The sequence below is a fragment of the Electrona antarctica genome (assembly GCF_951216825.1).
Source record: "Electrona antarctica genome assembly, chromosome: 10".
Lineage (NCBI taxonomy): Eukaryota > Metazoa > Chordata > Actinopteri > Myctophiformes > Myctophidae > Electrona > Electrona antarctica.
In genome coordinates this window covers 36,736,398-36,753,236 of record NC_136791.1, presented here as the reverse complement: position 1 = coordinate 36,753,236, position 16,839 = coordinate 36,736,398, and the positions used below count along the sequence as shown (strand labels likewise).

The 16,839-nt window shown below is 40.0% G+C and overlaps 1 protein-coding gene across 1 annotated transcript in view; it reads right to left on the bottom strand.

Annotated features, from left to right (window-relative positions):
- The window catches only part of tm9sf2 (transmembrane 9 superfamily member 2), a 30,228-nt gene extending 15,737 nt beyond the window's left edge, over positions 1-14,491 (bottom strand). Inside the window, exons 1-8 of the mRNA XM_079513155.1 lie at positions 14,116-14,491; positions 8,169-8,236; positions 6,513-6,606; positions 6,007-6,134; positions 3,298-3,427; positions 2,452-2,576; positions 1,708-1,819; positions 778-857 (exon numbers count right to left, since the gene is read on the bottom strand). Coding sequence (XP_079369281.1) covers positions 778-857; positions 1,708-1,819; positions 2,452-2,576; positions 3,298-3,427; positions 6,007-6,134; positions 6,513-6,606; positions 8,169-8,236; positions 14,116-14,274 — 896 coding nt within the window. The 5' untranslated portion in view covers positions 14,275-14,491. The remainder of the gene's footprint in view (positions 1-777; positions 858-1,707; positions 1,820-2,451; positions 2,577-3,297; positions 3,428-6,006; positions 6,135-6,512; positions 6,607-8,168; positions 8,237-14,115) is intronic.
- Between the last annotated feature and the right edge of the window lie 2,348 nt (positions 14,492-16,839).

Genomic DNA, 16,839 nt, shown 5'->3' with positions numbered 1-16,839 from the left:
ATTCAATAATTTATTGCCAAAACAAACTTACAGATTTGTTTAAGTGTGCTCAGAGATAGCAACAAGAACAAGAATATGGAATCAATGTTTGCAAATCGGTAAACCAACACTACTTTATAGTTCCAAACATTGAGCGCTCATAATGTTTGTTGATGAATCATGTGCGAAACATGAATGAGATTAAAGGAGAATTCCCATGCTAGAAGGCTTTCTTACCTTTATTTGTAGTAGTTACGTCCCCACCAAAGAGGTCCAGGTCTTATTTTGTGCAAAAGTGCATTATTGGCTATTTCCCCATAATATAAGCCCTCAATGGGGGTTGGGCTTTTGTGCTGATTCGCTTATTTCCATCGAAATAAGTAGTATTTTTGATTTTTGAGCGATGGAAATAAGCGAATTAGCACAACACCCCAATGCCCCATTAAATTAAATTCAATTCATTGAGGGCTTATGGTAGGGGAAATAGCCAATAATGCACTTTTGCACAAAATAACACCTGGACCTCTTTGGTGGGGACGTAACAACTACAAATAAAGGTAGTAGAATTCTCCTTTAAAGAGTGTCTATCTTTTAATCTCTGGCCTGTACATAGTATTGGACTGGTAAAACCTGAAATGTATCCGCCCTGAGTGTCTACACACAAATGTACACATACAGTACAAAGTGTTTCGATCACACATGGCTACAGTATATGGTGAAGTACAAGTGGGGATTACTTAATGTTAACTGAATGTGCGTGTAGCATACTACAGGATTTTGATCCTGTCTTCCTCTCACCTGAACCACTGGATGTTGGTGTGAGGCATGGATTCTAAGATGTAATCCCATCGAGATGCCCAACGGATGTTCTTGTCCTCCTAAAAACACACAATTTGTATTACTGTACTGTACTTGTGATGAACCATGCATTGATTTCCCAATCCCATAACAATTCTTTAATTCTGAACTATAACCATAAACTTAATATTACACCAATTCTAAAACCAAGACTAAAGCAGACCATGAATTTGACTCAAAAAACATGCTATGTTAGCAGGAGTATTCTTAATTTATCTTGAGAAAGCGACAAACTTGTATTATGTGCATTAACAAAAGCCTTACTCAATTAAAATGTTCCCCAATTAGAGCCGCTAGCTCTTCAAAGCTTAACAGAAACAGCAACAGAGGAATGTAGGAGAGTGCAAGACAATCACTCACACATACTATAAATTAGCGAGTCCCATAATAAAGTTAGAAAAGCGCTATATAAATTCCACTGGCCTACCCAGATATTATGCGTACGAGCCTCTACAGCGGTGCCCGTTGGGTACTGGGCCTACTTGGAACGATGCAAGTTGGAAATGCATGCCCCACCCAGATATTATGTCCGTGTCCCTTTTCTGTCCATATTCTTTGTGAGGCATGACCAAATATGGAGTCTATGCAGACGTCAGAATGATGTCAGACAGTTCTTTGTCAGGCATGCCCAAATATGGAGTCTGGCCTGGGCAGAGGCCTTTTGTGGCCCGGCAGAGGCCTTTTGTGGCGGTTCTGAACAACCGTGGGTCCGACCGACTCGACACCGGGCATTGCACTCCCTTGTGGGGGTGTGGAACACGTGTCGAATTTGAAGTCGGTGGGGCGAACGGTTCTCGAGTTACGTGGATTACAGACGTACAGACAGACGTACAGAGACTTGGTGCATGTAAATTAGTGTACTGTACATACCACAAAGCTGACAGAGTAAGTGTATGGGATCTTGACATCTCCAGTGAACTTGTTGTTGAGGGCCATGGGTCCTCCAGAACAGTCTGGGGTATCTGGATTGTTATGTTTATAACTGGAGGTGGACAGGGGAGAGAAAGTAAGATTAAATTACAATGTGGCTTAGGCCACGTCCACACAGAGATGTTCTAAAAAATGTCACAGTTGTTTTGTCAAATACGTTTTTTTATTAAGAACAGATTTATATCTGTTATTTATATGAATTATATTGTACAATTTGTACAGTATACATTCATTTTTTTCCTTTTATGAGAAACAAAAGGGAAAATACACCTAAAAACGTCTCGGTGTAGACGGGGCATGTTTATATCATTAAACATTAATTACAGCATGGCTTGTCTGTGTACAGCATGGCTCTTCTGCATCACTATCGGCAGACTACAACAAATAGATGCTCAATTTATTTTTTTAGCTCTTCAGTCTTTAGAGAAATTCTTTGTAACAAGCGACAAAAGGTTTTGAAAAATTGCAAATAAGTTAAATACATGATAAATGAAGTAAATAGTAAATATAGTGAAAACATAAATACAGAAGCCTTCTACTCTTTGAACCATTCAAAGTGCTTCTCTTTACCGACGTCACCCCACATCTCATTTAGTGAGCAACAACCATGAAAAAGATGTTGGATTACCCCTCCATCTGATAAAATGGTTAAGTGGGAGCTACTGAAGAAATAAGATGTGTTACCTCTTGGGTTCCATCTTGGCAGCGACCAGCCTCGCTCCCAGCTGTTCATTCTCGACCAGGTGATAGTGGATGGTGATGTCAACATGGTTGAAGATGTAGAAGGTGTCCTTTTCATTGAAGTCAGACTGAACAGCAAAACCAACGCAGATTAAAGGTTAAAGGGCAACTAGCAGGGAAACCGATTATTTTAAATGCTGGAATAACGTGGGAAGGAAACATCACCTTACCTATGTTAGAATTTGGTACACAATAATATATTATACATTTTGAAAATCTGAATGGCTAAATCCACTCTGCCCGAACATTTCCCATGCTTAAGCCTTGATGCCAAGCTCCGTATAAACAAATACAAGGACACTGATATCACCATTATACATTTAATTTAATAGGGGAAAGGGTTCCAGAGCATTGAAAATGGAGCTAGGTTTGAATACTAGAAATTTAGAATCAATGTACATTAATATTACTAAGCACAGTGTGTAACTGTGTGTTGGGAGTAGGTTGTTGGGCTATATCAACATTATACTACTACTACTATTATATAATAATATCCTCCAATAATAACCTCATTTGTTTCTACCACAACTTGTTATTCAGTAGCGTGATTTCTGTGAATAAAGATACAAATTTAGTACATGCTTGAACTTTGTAAACATTAACATTTAGGGAAAACAACAAAATGTATTATAGTTACAGACCGTGTTCCATATACATATTTAGTACAAGTGTTGGAAGGATGAGTATATCCTGTAGCATTATACAATGCTGGGGAAATCTCGAGTGTGAAACCTTATTATATCATATTCATCAGCATACTGTACGATGTGTGCATAACAAGTAACTTACATTGACCACACAGGCATCTTTGGGTCGCCCCGCCTCTGTGACATAACAGCCAATAGGGAAGCCAGGGTTACAGAACTTCTGTCCATCTTCCACATCATAGCACCAGGTGACAGGCATGTTGTCCACAATCCTACACACAGACACACACAGTAGGTATACCCATTTCTTTATTTTTTTACTGTGGGATTACATACCGTAATGTGCACATCAATCAGTTTAAGTGTTGTCTGTCATAAACAGACATTTTTCGATTCTAAATATTTTAAAAACGTTTCAATACTCTCGCTGCACTATCGATACATACCAGCTGCACGTTCTATTGTGATTCTGGCCAATGGAAAAACCCAGAAATGGGAATGGACATGGGCTACAGTGCTACACAATCACACACCATTGCTCATATGGAGCAGCCCAGCCTAGGCTCCCACTCAGTGCAGGTCTCTCAGCTTTGATTTGATTCGATATATTAAAGATACAATTCACAAAAGTGCAGTACAGAATTATCAGGATTGCACAAAAAGTCAGAAGACTTAATTCCATTGTGATCCAAATAAATAAGATACAGCATATGGTAAGAAGAATATGTGTTGACATTAAAACAACACGGTCATAGATCAGTAAAGAAAAACAATAAATAGATAATAAATAGATAAATACAACACTATTCTAACTTGCCCATCAGCCAATTTTTCAAAAATGCTCAAAGACTGGGCAAATTTAATTTCCCTTGGGATTTTGTTCCAATCCTCCGACGTTTTAGTGTGTTGCACGCTGGATACACAGCATCTTAGATGCTAAATAATTAGCGTCAATGCTAGCGAGCTAAAATGAAGCCATCCTTGATCTAGAAAGCGCCAATGTTCCAATCGGGATCGCCGGATAATCAGCAAAGACCTCCGAACATCGCGCGGTTTATCAAAACCATGGAGAGCTCCGTAGATTTAGAGTTATTCCGCTTTTTAGTCTGGCTGTATACAAGAAGTGAACGGCACTACGGATGCGCGAAACTGGCCTAGGATCGCTGAAGAAGGAAAGGCCAAGCCAAAAATAAATAAAATAATCAGCGATCCGGTTTGATATCAATAATAAAGCTTATTTGACGCAACGTTCCGCCAATAGCGGTTGCCGGTTGGATTCTAATTGGCGGAACGTTCCGTCATGAGCAGTTCATTTGTTTAGTTGTGCCTTGAAGCAAAAACTATACATTCATATTTACCCAAATGCAGGGATAACTTGTTATCACTTAACCATCTGTTGACTTCTTTTTTAACTCGTTTTCTAGAGAGCGAATAACTCACTCAGTAAAGCAGAATCATCTGCATACAAAAATAAAGGACATGAACAGGCTAACCCTTTCATCACTTGATTCACGTGTTAGTGTTATATAAAGTGGTTTGCCACAGTGATAACTAGGCATGTAACGATATATCGTATATCGATATATATCGATATTAATCCTGACGATATGAATCGATTTATTGAAATAAAAAAATTGATAAAAAAACAAAAACAAGCTGTAGTCATATTCCATCAAATTCAAGTGCTTTTGGAGAGAAATTTGTCACTTTCAGTAGTGGAGCACTGTAGAGGGGAGCTGTGTGTGTCTGTGACTGTGCCCAGGTGATGATGGTCATTGATGCTCATCAAGGACAAGGAAGGCAATTATGTTTCTGCACTGTCAAAAGTAATGCTACTTATTTTGCAATGTAGTTAAATAAAAAATATGAAAAAAGCTCGGGGGGAAGATAAATTATATCAAATTAAAATAAACTATATTTTTTTGTTTAAAATATCGTGAAAAATCGTATCGTGAACCTCATATCGTGATACGAATCGTATCGTGAGTTGAGTGAATCGTTACATACCTAGTGATAACTTATTAACCCATAGGACTGAGGCTGAATCTAATAACACCGTATAAATCCTGACCTATGTTTTCTAAAAACTTCAAATATTTAAATGAAGACAGTCATATTTGTCAGGTGAAACAAGCTCTGTATCTGTTGTGCATCTGTCCCCCTATTTCTCTTTTTTCCTGCTCTCCAGTTAGCTCATAACATTAGCCGGTGTTATCAGGCGCTCCGCTCCGCGCTGCGGTGTTGCAGAGTGTGGTCTGGGTGCAGACTTCCGCAGTGCGCGTGTCATAGTTTAGGAGGCAGCCAATCATTACTACATGATTGGCTGGCGGCGTTTCAGAGTATGGGGTCAGACTCCCATTGGCTTAGGCGGCGTTGGGGGCAGCCAATCACGACTAGGTCGGTTCATGACTCATGAGCTGTTATATGTCAGGTTTCACCCACGTAGAAATTACAAAAATGTTATGTTGCTATATACTGTAGTATACTGTACATAGCAAAAGCACCCAAAAATCGGTTCCCGCCTTGAAGGGTAAAAACCCCAACCCGTCCTCTGGACTAAAGTCAATTATCATTACATTTCCTCTTTCCATCTATCCATTCGTGCGTGCGTGCGTTGGGTGGGGGAGGTGGGGCTTGATTGATAGGGGCCTTTTCTTTCCCTTAGACCTCTTATACTGTATGTTTCCAACATTTGTTCAGATTATTAAGAACAATTAGCTTGTTATTGTTTTTTCTTCTTTGCATCTTGGGATTGTATATATTTGTGTGTTTATTGAATCTATATATGTTCGAAGCAAGACTTGTACTCCACCACAATAAGAAATGCTATCGTTACATCTAGTGTACCTACCAGTGGTGCTGGTAGTTGAGCAGCATGCCTTTCTTGAGAAAGTCCAGGTTAGCTTTGTCTGCTGCTTGGCTGTTGCTGTAGGACTTGGTACACACCGGTGTACACACCTCCGCTTTCTGGAACACAAACTGGAAACAAAACATGTTCAAATATAATATATTAATTACTGTATTAATGAATTACTGTGCGCGTGTGTGTGCGCGTGTGTGTGCGCGCACGCGTGTGTGTGTGTGTGTGTGTGTGCTGCAACTGTTCAGTTTGCCTGCGGTTTTGGTTTAAACGATTTGTGTGTTTTGTTTTGTCACAAAAACACAAAATCTAAATTGTCTTTTATCTTTCTTTGATATTTGACAACAGCACTAAAGTTATTAATGAGGTATGTACACTAGAGATAATGTATGACATGTAATTACTTATGAAACTTATAGAAAAGCAAGTAAATATTTGAATAACACTTAATATTTGCCACATCAGTATAGTATATGACTGTTCAGTGTTCACTGTACCTTGTACGGCGAAGGTTCGATTCTCTCCCCAAACAGCACCTGTCCAAGATTTTCTGACGGCCTTTTCTCTCTCACGTCTGAACAGAAATCAAACCTGCACGTACACAGACACCCACAACCACACCCACACACAGTTTATCAGAAGTTGCCATTGATTTAAAGTGCGGTACCACAAGCTTGACCATCCTACACTAGACAACTTTATATTAACATGCATGCTGCTCTGTGTATTACATAGATATGACTAAATAAATAATAAACGTTAGATTATTTATTGTAATAGTAGTAGTTGCTGGTGCATACACACACAAGGAATTCAATTACCATGGTGATTAGCAAGTAAGGCAATTAGAGTTGCCAACTGCAAGTATCTACACACAAGAAGCAATATGTTGCTAATGCTATATATAATGTAATCTACTGTAAAACCAACCATACCTTAATTAAGCAGGGTATGTAGGGAATCATTTAAGTTTCTGTGTACTTTAACGTTATGGGATCCATAAGTGGCTTAGATTCTGCCCAGAGAGCAGTGTAGTACTGGTATATGGACGTAAAATATGACTAGTGTTAGAGTTAATGCTGCTGTGGTCCGACGGTTAGGCTACACTCCGCTTTGGATGAAAGAGCCCTGTGTTTCACAGCAAACTGCAAACATTGGCTGTGAATGTCACTGACAGACAGAGAGAGAGAGCCATGAGATGAAGAGAAAGATAGAGACGAGAGTGAATAAACTAAAGACACATACAGAAGGGGACAGAAAGGCAATGAGATAGATTCACACATAGATGGACAAGACCAGAGAAATAGACAGACACACACACTTAGCCTATCCCATTTACCGCTTTTGAGGTCACCGACCTAATTAAAGCAGACATTTTAGCTTCAGCTATCAGTTAAACTGTGCAGTCTGTGCCATCACTTGACTTGCCAATCAGAATAACTATGCAAATATCTATCTATTGATCTTTGACTGAATACCAAACAACTCGCCCCTTTACCAACTCGCCTCGGGCGTATAGCCGGCGGAACTGCGCGGCCTGGTATTCCTAAAGTAACCTAAGTAAATTATGCTTAAGCGGTTAAACCTAACCTTATTCCTAACCTTAACCTCAGTAAAACTATAGCTAAACCTAACCCTATTCCTAAACTTAACCCCGGTAAAACTATGCCTAACCCTAAACGTATTTCTAACCTTATTCTCCGTAAAATAAAATAAAGAATACAAGAACCGCCTCACCGAGTGGTCGGTGTGAGGTCGGCGGAAATAAGAGGGTGCGAGATGGAATAGGGGCGACCATACCGGTTACCCTTTGACTCGCCCTCACTTTTTATCCTCAAGTCTAATCCAGCTAATCACTTGTGGCATCCTCAATTTTCTGTCCTCACTTTTTATCCTCAATATGTACATTGCTCAGCCAATCAAATCATTGCTATGGTGTACACACAAAAATGGGCATAGGAGGGGCTAGCGCCCCTCAAAAACATTAATTCACAATTATGGGAAAAAGGGGGGGTTTACTTCCTCTGCCTAATGGCAGCATTCAGATCGGTCCAGTGGTTTGCAGACAGACTCTTCTACAAGAGCCAAGCCAGAGGAAACAACAACCACATAGGCAGAGACATTTACAGACAAATCATATACTGGCTACTTACGCAGTGTATTCATATGGCAACACTGATTCCACTGAATCCAGCCTGTTCACGAACAGCTCAATGGCCGACTGAAACACAGGAAACACAGGAGTTTGGCATTAAGACAATTTACATGTCTGATGCATGTTACCTTTGTCCCTTGCAGTGATGTAAATAGCTTTTCAATGTAATGAGTCCCGGAATGCAGGGATGGTCTTTTAGATGAGTCCCAGGGACATTTTATGAGTCCCACTTCAACGACGTTGGGAGTCATATTTTGCCATTTTTACAAATTGCAGCATTTAACTCCCATTTCATTTGATATGGTTATAAGTCCGGGAGCTAGGCCCAGCCCTCATACTCATTTTTGCTACCTTTTTTTCACTGTTATTTCCTATTAGCATATACCTTGGGCCATCTCAAAATGAAGGGACCACCCCCAACTCGGTTTCAGGGGCCCCAAAACCACTTTTTTGTCTCTGGCGAAATTGTGTAAAGGCAAATAAAAATTCACTAAAATTACATAAATACACATGGAAGTGTGAAATTTGGCATGGAGTATCCTGGCACATAGGGGTATGTAGCAGAATAGGATTTTGGGGCTATCTACCATTGTATTCTTAAATATGACCTACATCATCTCCAGAAACACAAAAATATATACTGTCCGCTTAACAAATAACAACAAAGATGGTTATTGTCCAGCACATTATGGTGAATATTACTGCCTCACTTGTATATAGAAAACTTCCCATATCCTTAAGCTATATAATGATGGAGAGTTGGTAACCAAATGGACCCTTATTAGATCTTTAACTCTTGTGTAAAATGAAACCAAATGGACCAAGAGTTAAATAATTGTTAAACATCTGCATTACTTCATTTACAAGAAATCTACACAATTAGAATAATGAACAATAGTATATGGCAGTATACACATTCTAGTAATAATGGCCTACACTATGCAGAACTAAATACAGTCACACAATCCATTACAGTATGCTGCCCTGTACACACTCGCAGGCAAATATGTAACCAACAGTACAATAATTGTTATTTTGAACAACTGTTATCTATCCTATAGTACCACTACCAACATCAATACATTATGGAATTGTGGACAAAATTCAATCAGACGACGACAAAACATTGTAAGTTTTGGGTCTGAGACTAAATTTCATCAAATGGTGGTCCGTGGCTCAAATGCCAAACAAATAATGGACCCTGATATTAAAAGGGTTGAAAACTACTGCTATAATGCTCGCTTTATGCAGCATCTGTCTAGATAGCATATTTGTAAAGATATGTGGTCACTTTAAGAACAGTTTCACTGAGATCCTTGACCCTCAAAACATACCGGTAGGTCTAGACAGCTTATTTGTTCATTTAAGTGCAATATTGGCTGAATTATATATTGAAAATAGATTTTTCGATAATGGCGGCACTAATTTGCATAAAAATGGTAGCGGGGACAAACCTTTTTAACATAGTTTATTCAAGTACGAAACAGCAAGAAATATTCCATAATGTGGAGTCAGTTCAAACCCAGTCATTCATTACTTTCATTCTAAAAGTAGGCCTATAGCTGATACTGACTGAATATACAATTTTCACCGATTTGAGGTTATAGTGCAGACTTTTGGCTACAGAAAGAACAATTTTCAAGATAGAAAGGTCATCTTGGTCTTAAATTGAAGCTTAAGGATATGGGAGGTTTTCTATATACAAGTGAGGCAGTGATATTCACCATAATGTGCTGGAAAATAACCATCTTTGTTGTTATTTGTTAAGCGGACAGTATATATTTTTGTGTTTCTGGAGATGATGTAGGTCATATTTAAGAATACAATGGTAGATAGCCCCAAAATCCTATTCTGCTACATACTGTCAGGATACTACACAATTTCGCCAGAGACATATACCAAAAAAAAATGATTATTATAACTAAAGCTAGCAAAATAAACTAGAATAAAAAAAACAGTACAGTAGTACAGTAATGCATCCCATGGATGCAGACTCAGAGGTCGTTGTTTTATTGCATCCCTTAACTATAAACTGCGTTTTGGGATGCAAAATGCACCCTATTTTAATCTCTGCCCTTGTCAAAAGAATCCCCAGGAAAGACATTGGCCTATGTAATAATAAACATGGGCAGACATCGAAAGGCATGGTAAGTACTGTATGAAGTAGACTCAGTCTACTACAGTTGGAGGCCATCGATATTGTCCTTTTCTTTTTGCTGAGGTTTGCGTGATCTGCGCAAAAGGACAGTTAACCCATTTTGGGCGGGAACCCCTTTTGGTGTTTTAAACATTATGTTATAATTTAGCTATTGAAAAATAGCAGATCTACAAGCTCATAGCGCGCCACCGAGTGGCGCGCTACGAGCTTGTAGATCTGCTATTTTTGAAAAATCGTGAGAATATTTATTTCAGAAAACTGGAGGATTTAGAAGGATTTTTTTTAAATTTTGAGGTCAGGCCTAAATGGGTCAAATGATAAGGGACAATATCGGTGGCACCCAACTGTACATACTCTACATTGTAGAGGATATGGATGGCAGACAGATGTTGCAACACATGCTCTTGTAACGTGGGCCTGACGTATACACTGTCACAGACTGGCTGGCTGAGTCACCAAGACACCACCATGGCCTATGATTCTGTGCACTGCACATCCTGTCGTTCTGACGTTGTTTGTACTGAAAGTCACAGATTCACTCAGTTATTTCTGTCCTCGCTCACCATGATTTATGAACTCAGAGCAGCCATAACTGCTGCAGAGTAATAAACTGCATACATGAGGATTCTGGTGAGGAAATCTGAGCTAATGATGAATATCAAATCTGGAGCTGACCTAATATTGTATTTCTCAACTTGTGGGGTCAAGAACCAAACACAAAACATTCTGTGTTCTAAGAAACACATGGATATGTATACTGTATGTATGTAGAATACACATGTATAATGGTTATTATTTGACTGACTATGGAGTACTTTCTTCTTGGCTGCCATCAGGCTTATGAACAAGCACTGAACAATACACGATACAGTATGGCCACTTGTCTATGGCTAAATGTCTTAACCGTTGAGAATGTAGCTGCTGTGTTGGATTTATACACAATGAATTCCACGTGCCTTTCACTTTGCAATTGGATTACTGATATACTGTAGTTGAACCTTGGTTGAGAATCTCTAGTCAAGTGTATAGTGATTAAAGTTAGGGATGCAGCTCTACAGTAATAATAAAGCCTTGACTGGGGCCCGCTGGTCTAGCTTTCCAGGCGCATACCACATATAGGCGCATGTCTGACAGTGCGTCGCGGGTTCGAGTCCCGATCTCGACGATCTTTGCTGCGTGTCATTCCCTGTCTCTCTCTCCCTGTTTCCTGTCTCTCTCCACTATGTCCTATCAATAGGCAGATAAGCCGCAAAAACATAATAAAAAAAAAAAAGACAAAGAAACAGCCTTGACTGTGACCTTTACAAAGTTACAGTGTGCTGACTTCTATTGTATCTATAGTAACGTGCATTCACTGGCTTATTCAGAAGTTAGTGTGGCTGGCTACAGTAATTGCTGAATTTGCTGTCTTGCACATACAGTATATTAATATAGTAACATGATCTAGGAATGTATTTATCTCAAGAAATGGGCCGGGATGCAGTGTCCACTGTTCAGACATTCTTCGCTGGTTGTGAATTTAATACAGCTACAAAGCTAAGACAGCTACAAATCTGCAAAATAAATAATAATAACGAGCACAATTGTTCTCAAATAAACATGAGAAATTGCATCTGAGCCAGTCTTGCATCTTTTATTTTGGAGTGCCGCTTTTTCCACTTAGTTGGTTTATGAGTTAAGTTATTTTCAAAGTTGAGCACCTGCTCACCTGCTTTTCTTTCTTTACAGCTACAAATCTATGACAGCACCTGTGTTGGCCTCCACACTAATCATAGGTATTACTAATGAATGTGAAGCCTCCTCTTCAACTTCAACTAATACAAAACTCCGCAGCCAGAATCCCCACAAACACAAACCGCAGGGCACATATAACTCCAGTATTAGCCGCACTACACTGGCTCCCTATTAAAGCCAGAATTGATTTTAAAATACTTTTAATTACTTTTAAAGCTCTACATGGGCTGGCCCGCTGTATATCATCGACCTACTACCTCCTAAAACCAATGTCAGACCCCTCAGATCCTCCAACAAAGGTCTGCTAGAAATACCTGCGTCCTACCCTATGGAATGCCTTGCCCCTGGCATTGAAAAATGCTGAATCAGTTGACTGTTTTAAGAGACTCCTAAAGACTCATTTATTCCGTAAATATTTCTCCCATGTACCTTTGACCTGATTCATTTTATAGCCCTATGTCTTTGTTCTGCCTGTTTTTGTTTTGCTCATTTATAGTCACAACTGTATTTGTTCTGTGTTCTCTGTGTTTCTATTTGTTTTTACTGTGTCAATTGTTCAGCACCTTGTAGCTTTGCTTCGAAAGGTGCTTTATAAATAAAATGTACTTACTTACTTACTTATACTGTACGCAAGGACAATTATATAAAAAAAAGCCAAACATCACAAAACTAGCAACAGAACCCATAGGGGTAATTCCGACATCGTCGGACATGCGCTGCTCCCGTGCTTGCGGTTATGGTTAGGGTTTGAGGTGGGTTGTCGTTTGTCGGACCTACGTACTGCACCCACTTTATCCATTTATATGTTGGATATTCAAAAATAGCAGATCTGCAAGCTCGTATATTGAGAAAATATATATTTTTTTCTTTTTTAATCTTCTCTTCTGGGGGTCCCTGGCACGAAACCTTTTCAGATGGGGGTCCGGCTCCGCGGCCAAATACATATACATTTGAGGGTCCTTGACATGAAAAGGTTTGAGAACCCCTGGACTACAGCACTCATGCACCTGGATTTATCTGCCTTTAGTTTGAGCCTGTCGATATAGTGCCGTGGAACTGCATGCTCCAATGACACAGATTCTGAAACTGACAACATAGATGGTACTGAAACAGATCTGGGGACACAATCAACACTATCCCGATAATGTAAAACCCATGAATCATAATACAATTAGATGTTGTTATTTAACGGCTAAGACTGACTTGTTGTTTCATGTCAGATATATAATTGATGCAATATTTGCTTAATACATAAATGTTGGTTTCCGAGTGTCTTCCCCATTTGTTATTGGCATTTTGTTTTTGTTTTATTTTTGAGTGGTGCATTGGTGCAACCACTCCTATAGACAGCTATGTGTGTGGGTCCCTGTGTCCGAGCACGAAAATAGCATTGTAGCGTTTGTTCACCACCAAGTGTCACTGTTGCACAGCCTAACACACAGACACACAAAGACCAGGGAGGACTTGTACAGTACAGTACCACACCACTCACTTCAGACGGGTCTGATTTTTTAAGGTAAAGTGCTCATTGTAAACTGTAAGCCATTTAGGATGAGCCTGATTACAACATCACCTTATTTGTTATGGCATTTAATAGTTCAATTTAAAATAAATAATGTCATATTATGGACCTGTCTTGAACTGAATTTCGTTTCATTGTTTATATTCCCCTCATTTTCCATCCTTCTTTTAAACTAGAGACCATACATTCACAACAGATTTTATTCAGAAAACAAACAGTCTGGGTATTGTTTCACATGAAATTGACTGATTGGTAATTTGGTATTTCAAAAAGCCTTTTTATGCTGTAATATCGTTATTAGAGTGTAATAACGATACAGCGGCCAGCAAACACCTAATGACTTAATGTTAGCCATCTAGCCTTTAGCTTTAGCATGTTGTCATCACTGTCCAGTCCACTGACCAAGTGACCAGGCTAAAAGATCAATGTATCATTGAAACCGTCTGGACAGACAGTACTACCATTGCCAGTCTCTGGACTGGCTTGGTGGAGTCAGAGGCAGCCTAGCAACTGGATGTTTCCATGTTTTACCTTGCAGTCTGGTACTTGGTTGTTTTCTTGGCCATCTTTCTCAGGGGCACAAAAGCTGACAGGCGCCAGACCCGGAAGATAGAAACTTGTAGCGCCGCTTAGCAGCAGCAGAGCCCCGTAGAGCAGAGTGGGAAAGGAGAAGGCCGCCCGGCCGTCCATTTTTCTCCCCCAGCTGACGGGATTAAAGCCAGTCAGTTCGACGCGTCTCGCTTCGCGGGACGATGCTTTTGTTATTCGTCTATAACGCTAAACGGACGGTGCAGCAGTCGAGTGCACTATGTTTGACAGTTAGCATAACGTAGCCGTCCTGTCCTGCTCTGCTGCCTGTGTAAACCCTGGGCTGGCTGCTGGTTCATGCTTCGCCGTACGACGGCAACGCGCGACGAAAATAGCCGATCTACAAGCTCACCGCGCGTCGCGTCCGCCGCTTCCGCGGCGCGCGGTGAGCTTGTAGATCGGCTATTTATTTTGCCTCGCGACACCGTCGTACGACGGGGCACAATTCAGGGCATAATTGCCCCACCCACTTTCTTGCAGACACGTCATCAACGTCCTCGTGTGCGTCGTTTGCTTCCGGAGGAGAGAGGAAGCATTGTGGGATGATGCTCAGTCTATGTTTGTTTGCTGGTGTAGACGAACTTTTTTTGCTTTTTATGTGCATAAATAAATACTATTGTATGTGTGCTGCTGTGCAAAGGGGTCGTTAAAAGTTTGTGATCGTGAATGGTGTTCTAAGGAATAAGGATATCAATTACAAAAGGCAAAACAAAAGTAAAGTAAAATCTTGTAAGATCTCTCTGACAGAGATCAAATAACATATGGTACTTTTTTGTCCAAACTAGTTTGAGATAGTAGATAGTACTAGTCACACAGGGTTAATAGGGCGAGTTGGTAAAGGGGCGGCCGTACCTGTTACCGCGCTTAGGAAACACTTACCGATATAGTTCTGGGTTGTACACTATGGTTGTACAGTATCTCTTAAATGAAATGCAGTAGACCTACTAGATTTCAACAGATAAATTACGTGCCTCATAGTCGACTCAAGGAAGAAAGTAACCAATGCTTGCTGCTACAACTTTGTTGACACTTTCATTTCCACCAGGCGTCAGCTGACTGCTTATTATAACTGGTTAGTTAAGTGATTGTAACTGAGGCTCAACAACCACGAGGGAAGTCGTCTTTTAATGTCAATGACAGCTAGTTCAAAATCAAGACAGACCATAAGCTGGAAGAATGTTTGTAATGTCAACTATGTTCGCCTCTGTCACTGCTCGCTAGCTTTAGTGGTGTGGTTGTAGATTAATGTAATGTTCAGTGGTAATTCTTAACTACTTTAAATTTGGTTTAGGCCAAAATTCTGAATATGCAGCAAAACTGTTTTCCAGGTGTCTTGTCCAGTCTCAATGGTGATTCTTGCTCCATCCCTGAGGAAAGAGGGTGTGGTTCCAGCCCAAAGACCACGCCCACTGACAAATCAACCAAATCCACGTGGATCAGTGTTCAAGGTTGGTACATGAGAAAAAGGTCTATTTGAAAAGGTCCCAAATATTTGGTAATGATTCGTTGTGAACAATGTGGATGTTACCATTGATGTTCAGTTCTGCAATATGTGGTTAAATTGAATCTTTTTTTTATTTTTATATTTCAGTTTTTAGTGGCTGGTACACAGTGAGAGACATGGGAGGTTCGGTTGGATAAATAAGAGAGTTCATAAGCAAATTACTCTGACTCAGGCTTTTTGCACTGACTTATTGCCATCCACCTACACACTCTGCACTGTAACCATCATGGGGGTGGATGCCGGTAATTGGTAATAGACAGGACTGATACTTGTGTTTGGGAGGCTGCCGGTTTAGCCTGTGCATCAGACTACATATGTTCACATTTGGTTCCTTCATAGTCTCGTGTAGCCACTAGCCAGAAAACTATTCAAAAATCTCCGAATACTATATAGAGTCTGGAACTACACCTCCCGAAATCCGAGCAAGGAAGCTGGCATTTCGGTTCACGAAAATATATTAAAAAATATCTTTACATTTTATTTTTGAATTTCCATTTCTGCTAAGCAGCAAGCTATATATGCTTAAATGATTTTGATTTATATTAGACTGTATGACGGAAGCATTTGAAAATTGAGAGAGGCAACAGTCTGGCAACTCGAGTTGAGAACTCTAGTTTTCGCCGGCTGCACTATTAACTTTGGGGCAGGCCCGTCTGGAGTTTAAATGGGAGTTTAAGGAATCTCCATCCCTGATTATGTCACGTGATGTCACCTGGCCTGAGGTAGCCTGGCCTAGCCAGTACAGCACACCCCCCGCGCCTCCGCCTCCCAGTTAGTTCTTCTGCCCCTTTTTCCATATGGTTGTCACGTTTTCCTTTTACTTTATAACTGATGTAAAGAAGCCTTAGTGCCTTTCTGGTTTTATCCTCGTAGCAGTTTTTGTATTGACCTATTTACAAATGTCAATCAAGCTTGTTTGTTAAATGTAGGCTATATAATTGTAAATATGCGGTAGACTAATGTCTAGTTATTAATGCCTGTAGTTATATGTACATAGCCTACTTTATCCGCGGGATTCAGCGTTTTAGCCAAAGCGATAATTTAAGCATAATAACAATATAATTTGAAAATGTATAGATGTCTCTTCAACAAATGCATGGGAGCCGGCGTAGGCTTTTTCAGTGTATATAATTCAGTGTTTTAGGCAAAGCGATGCATGCCTA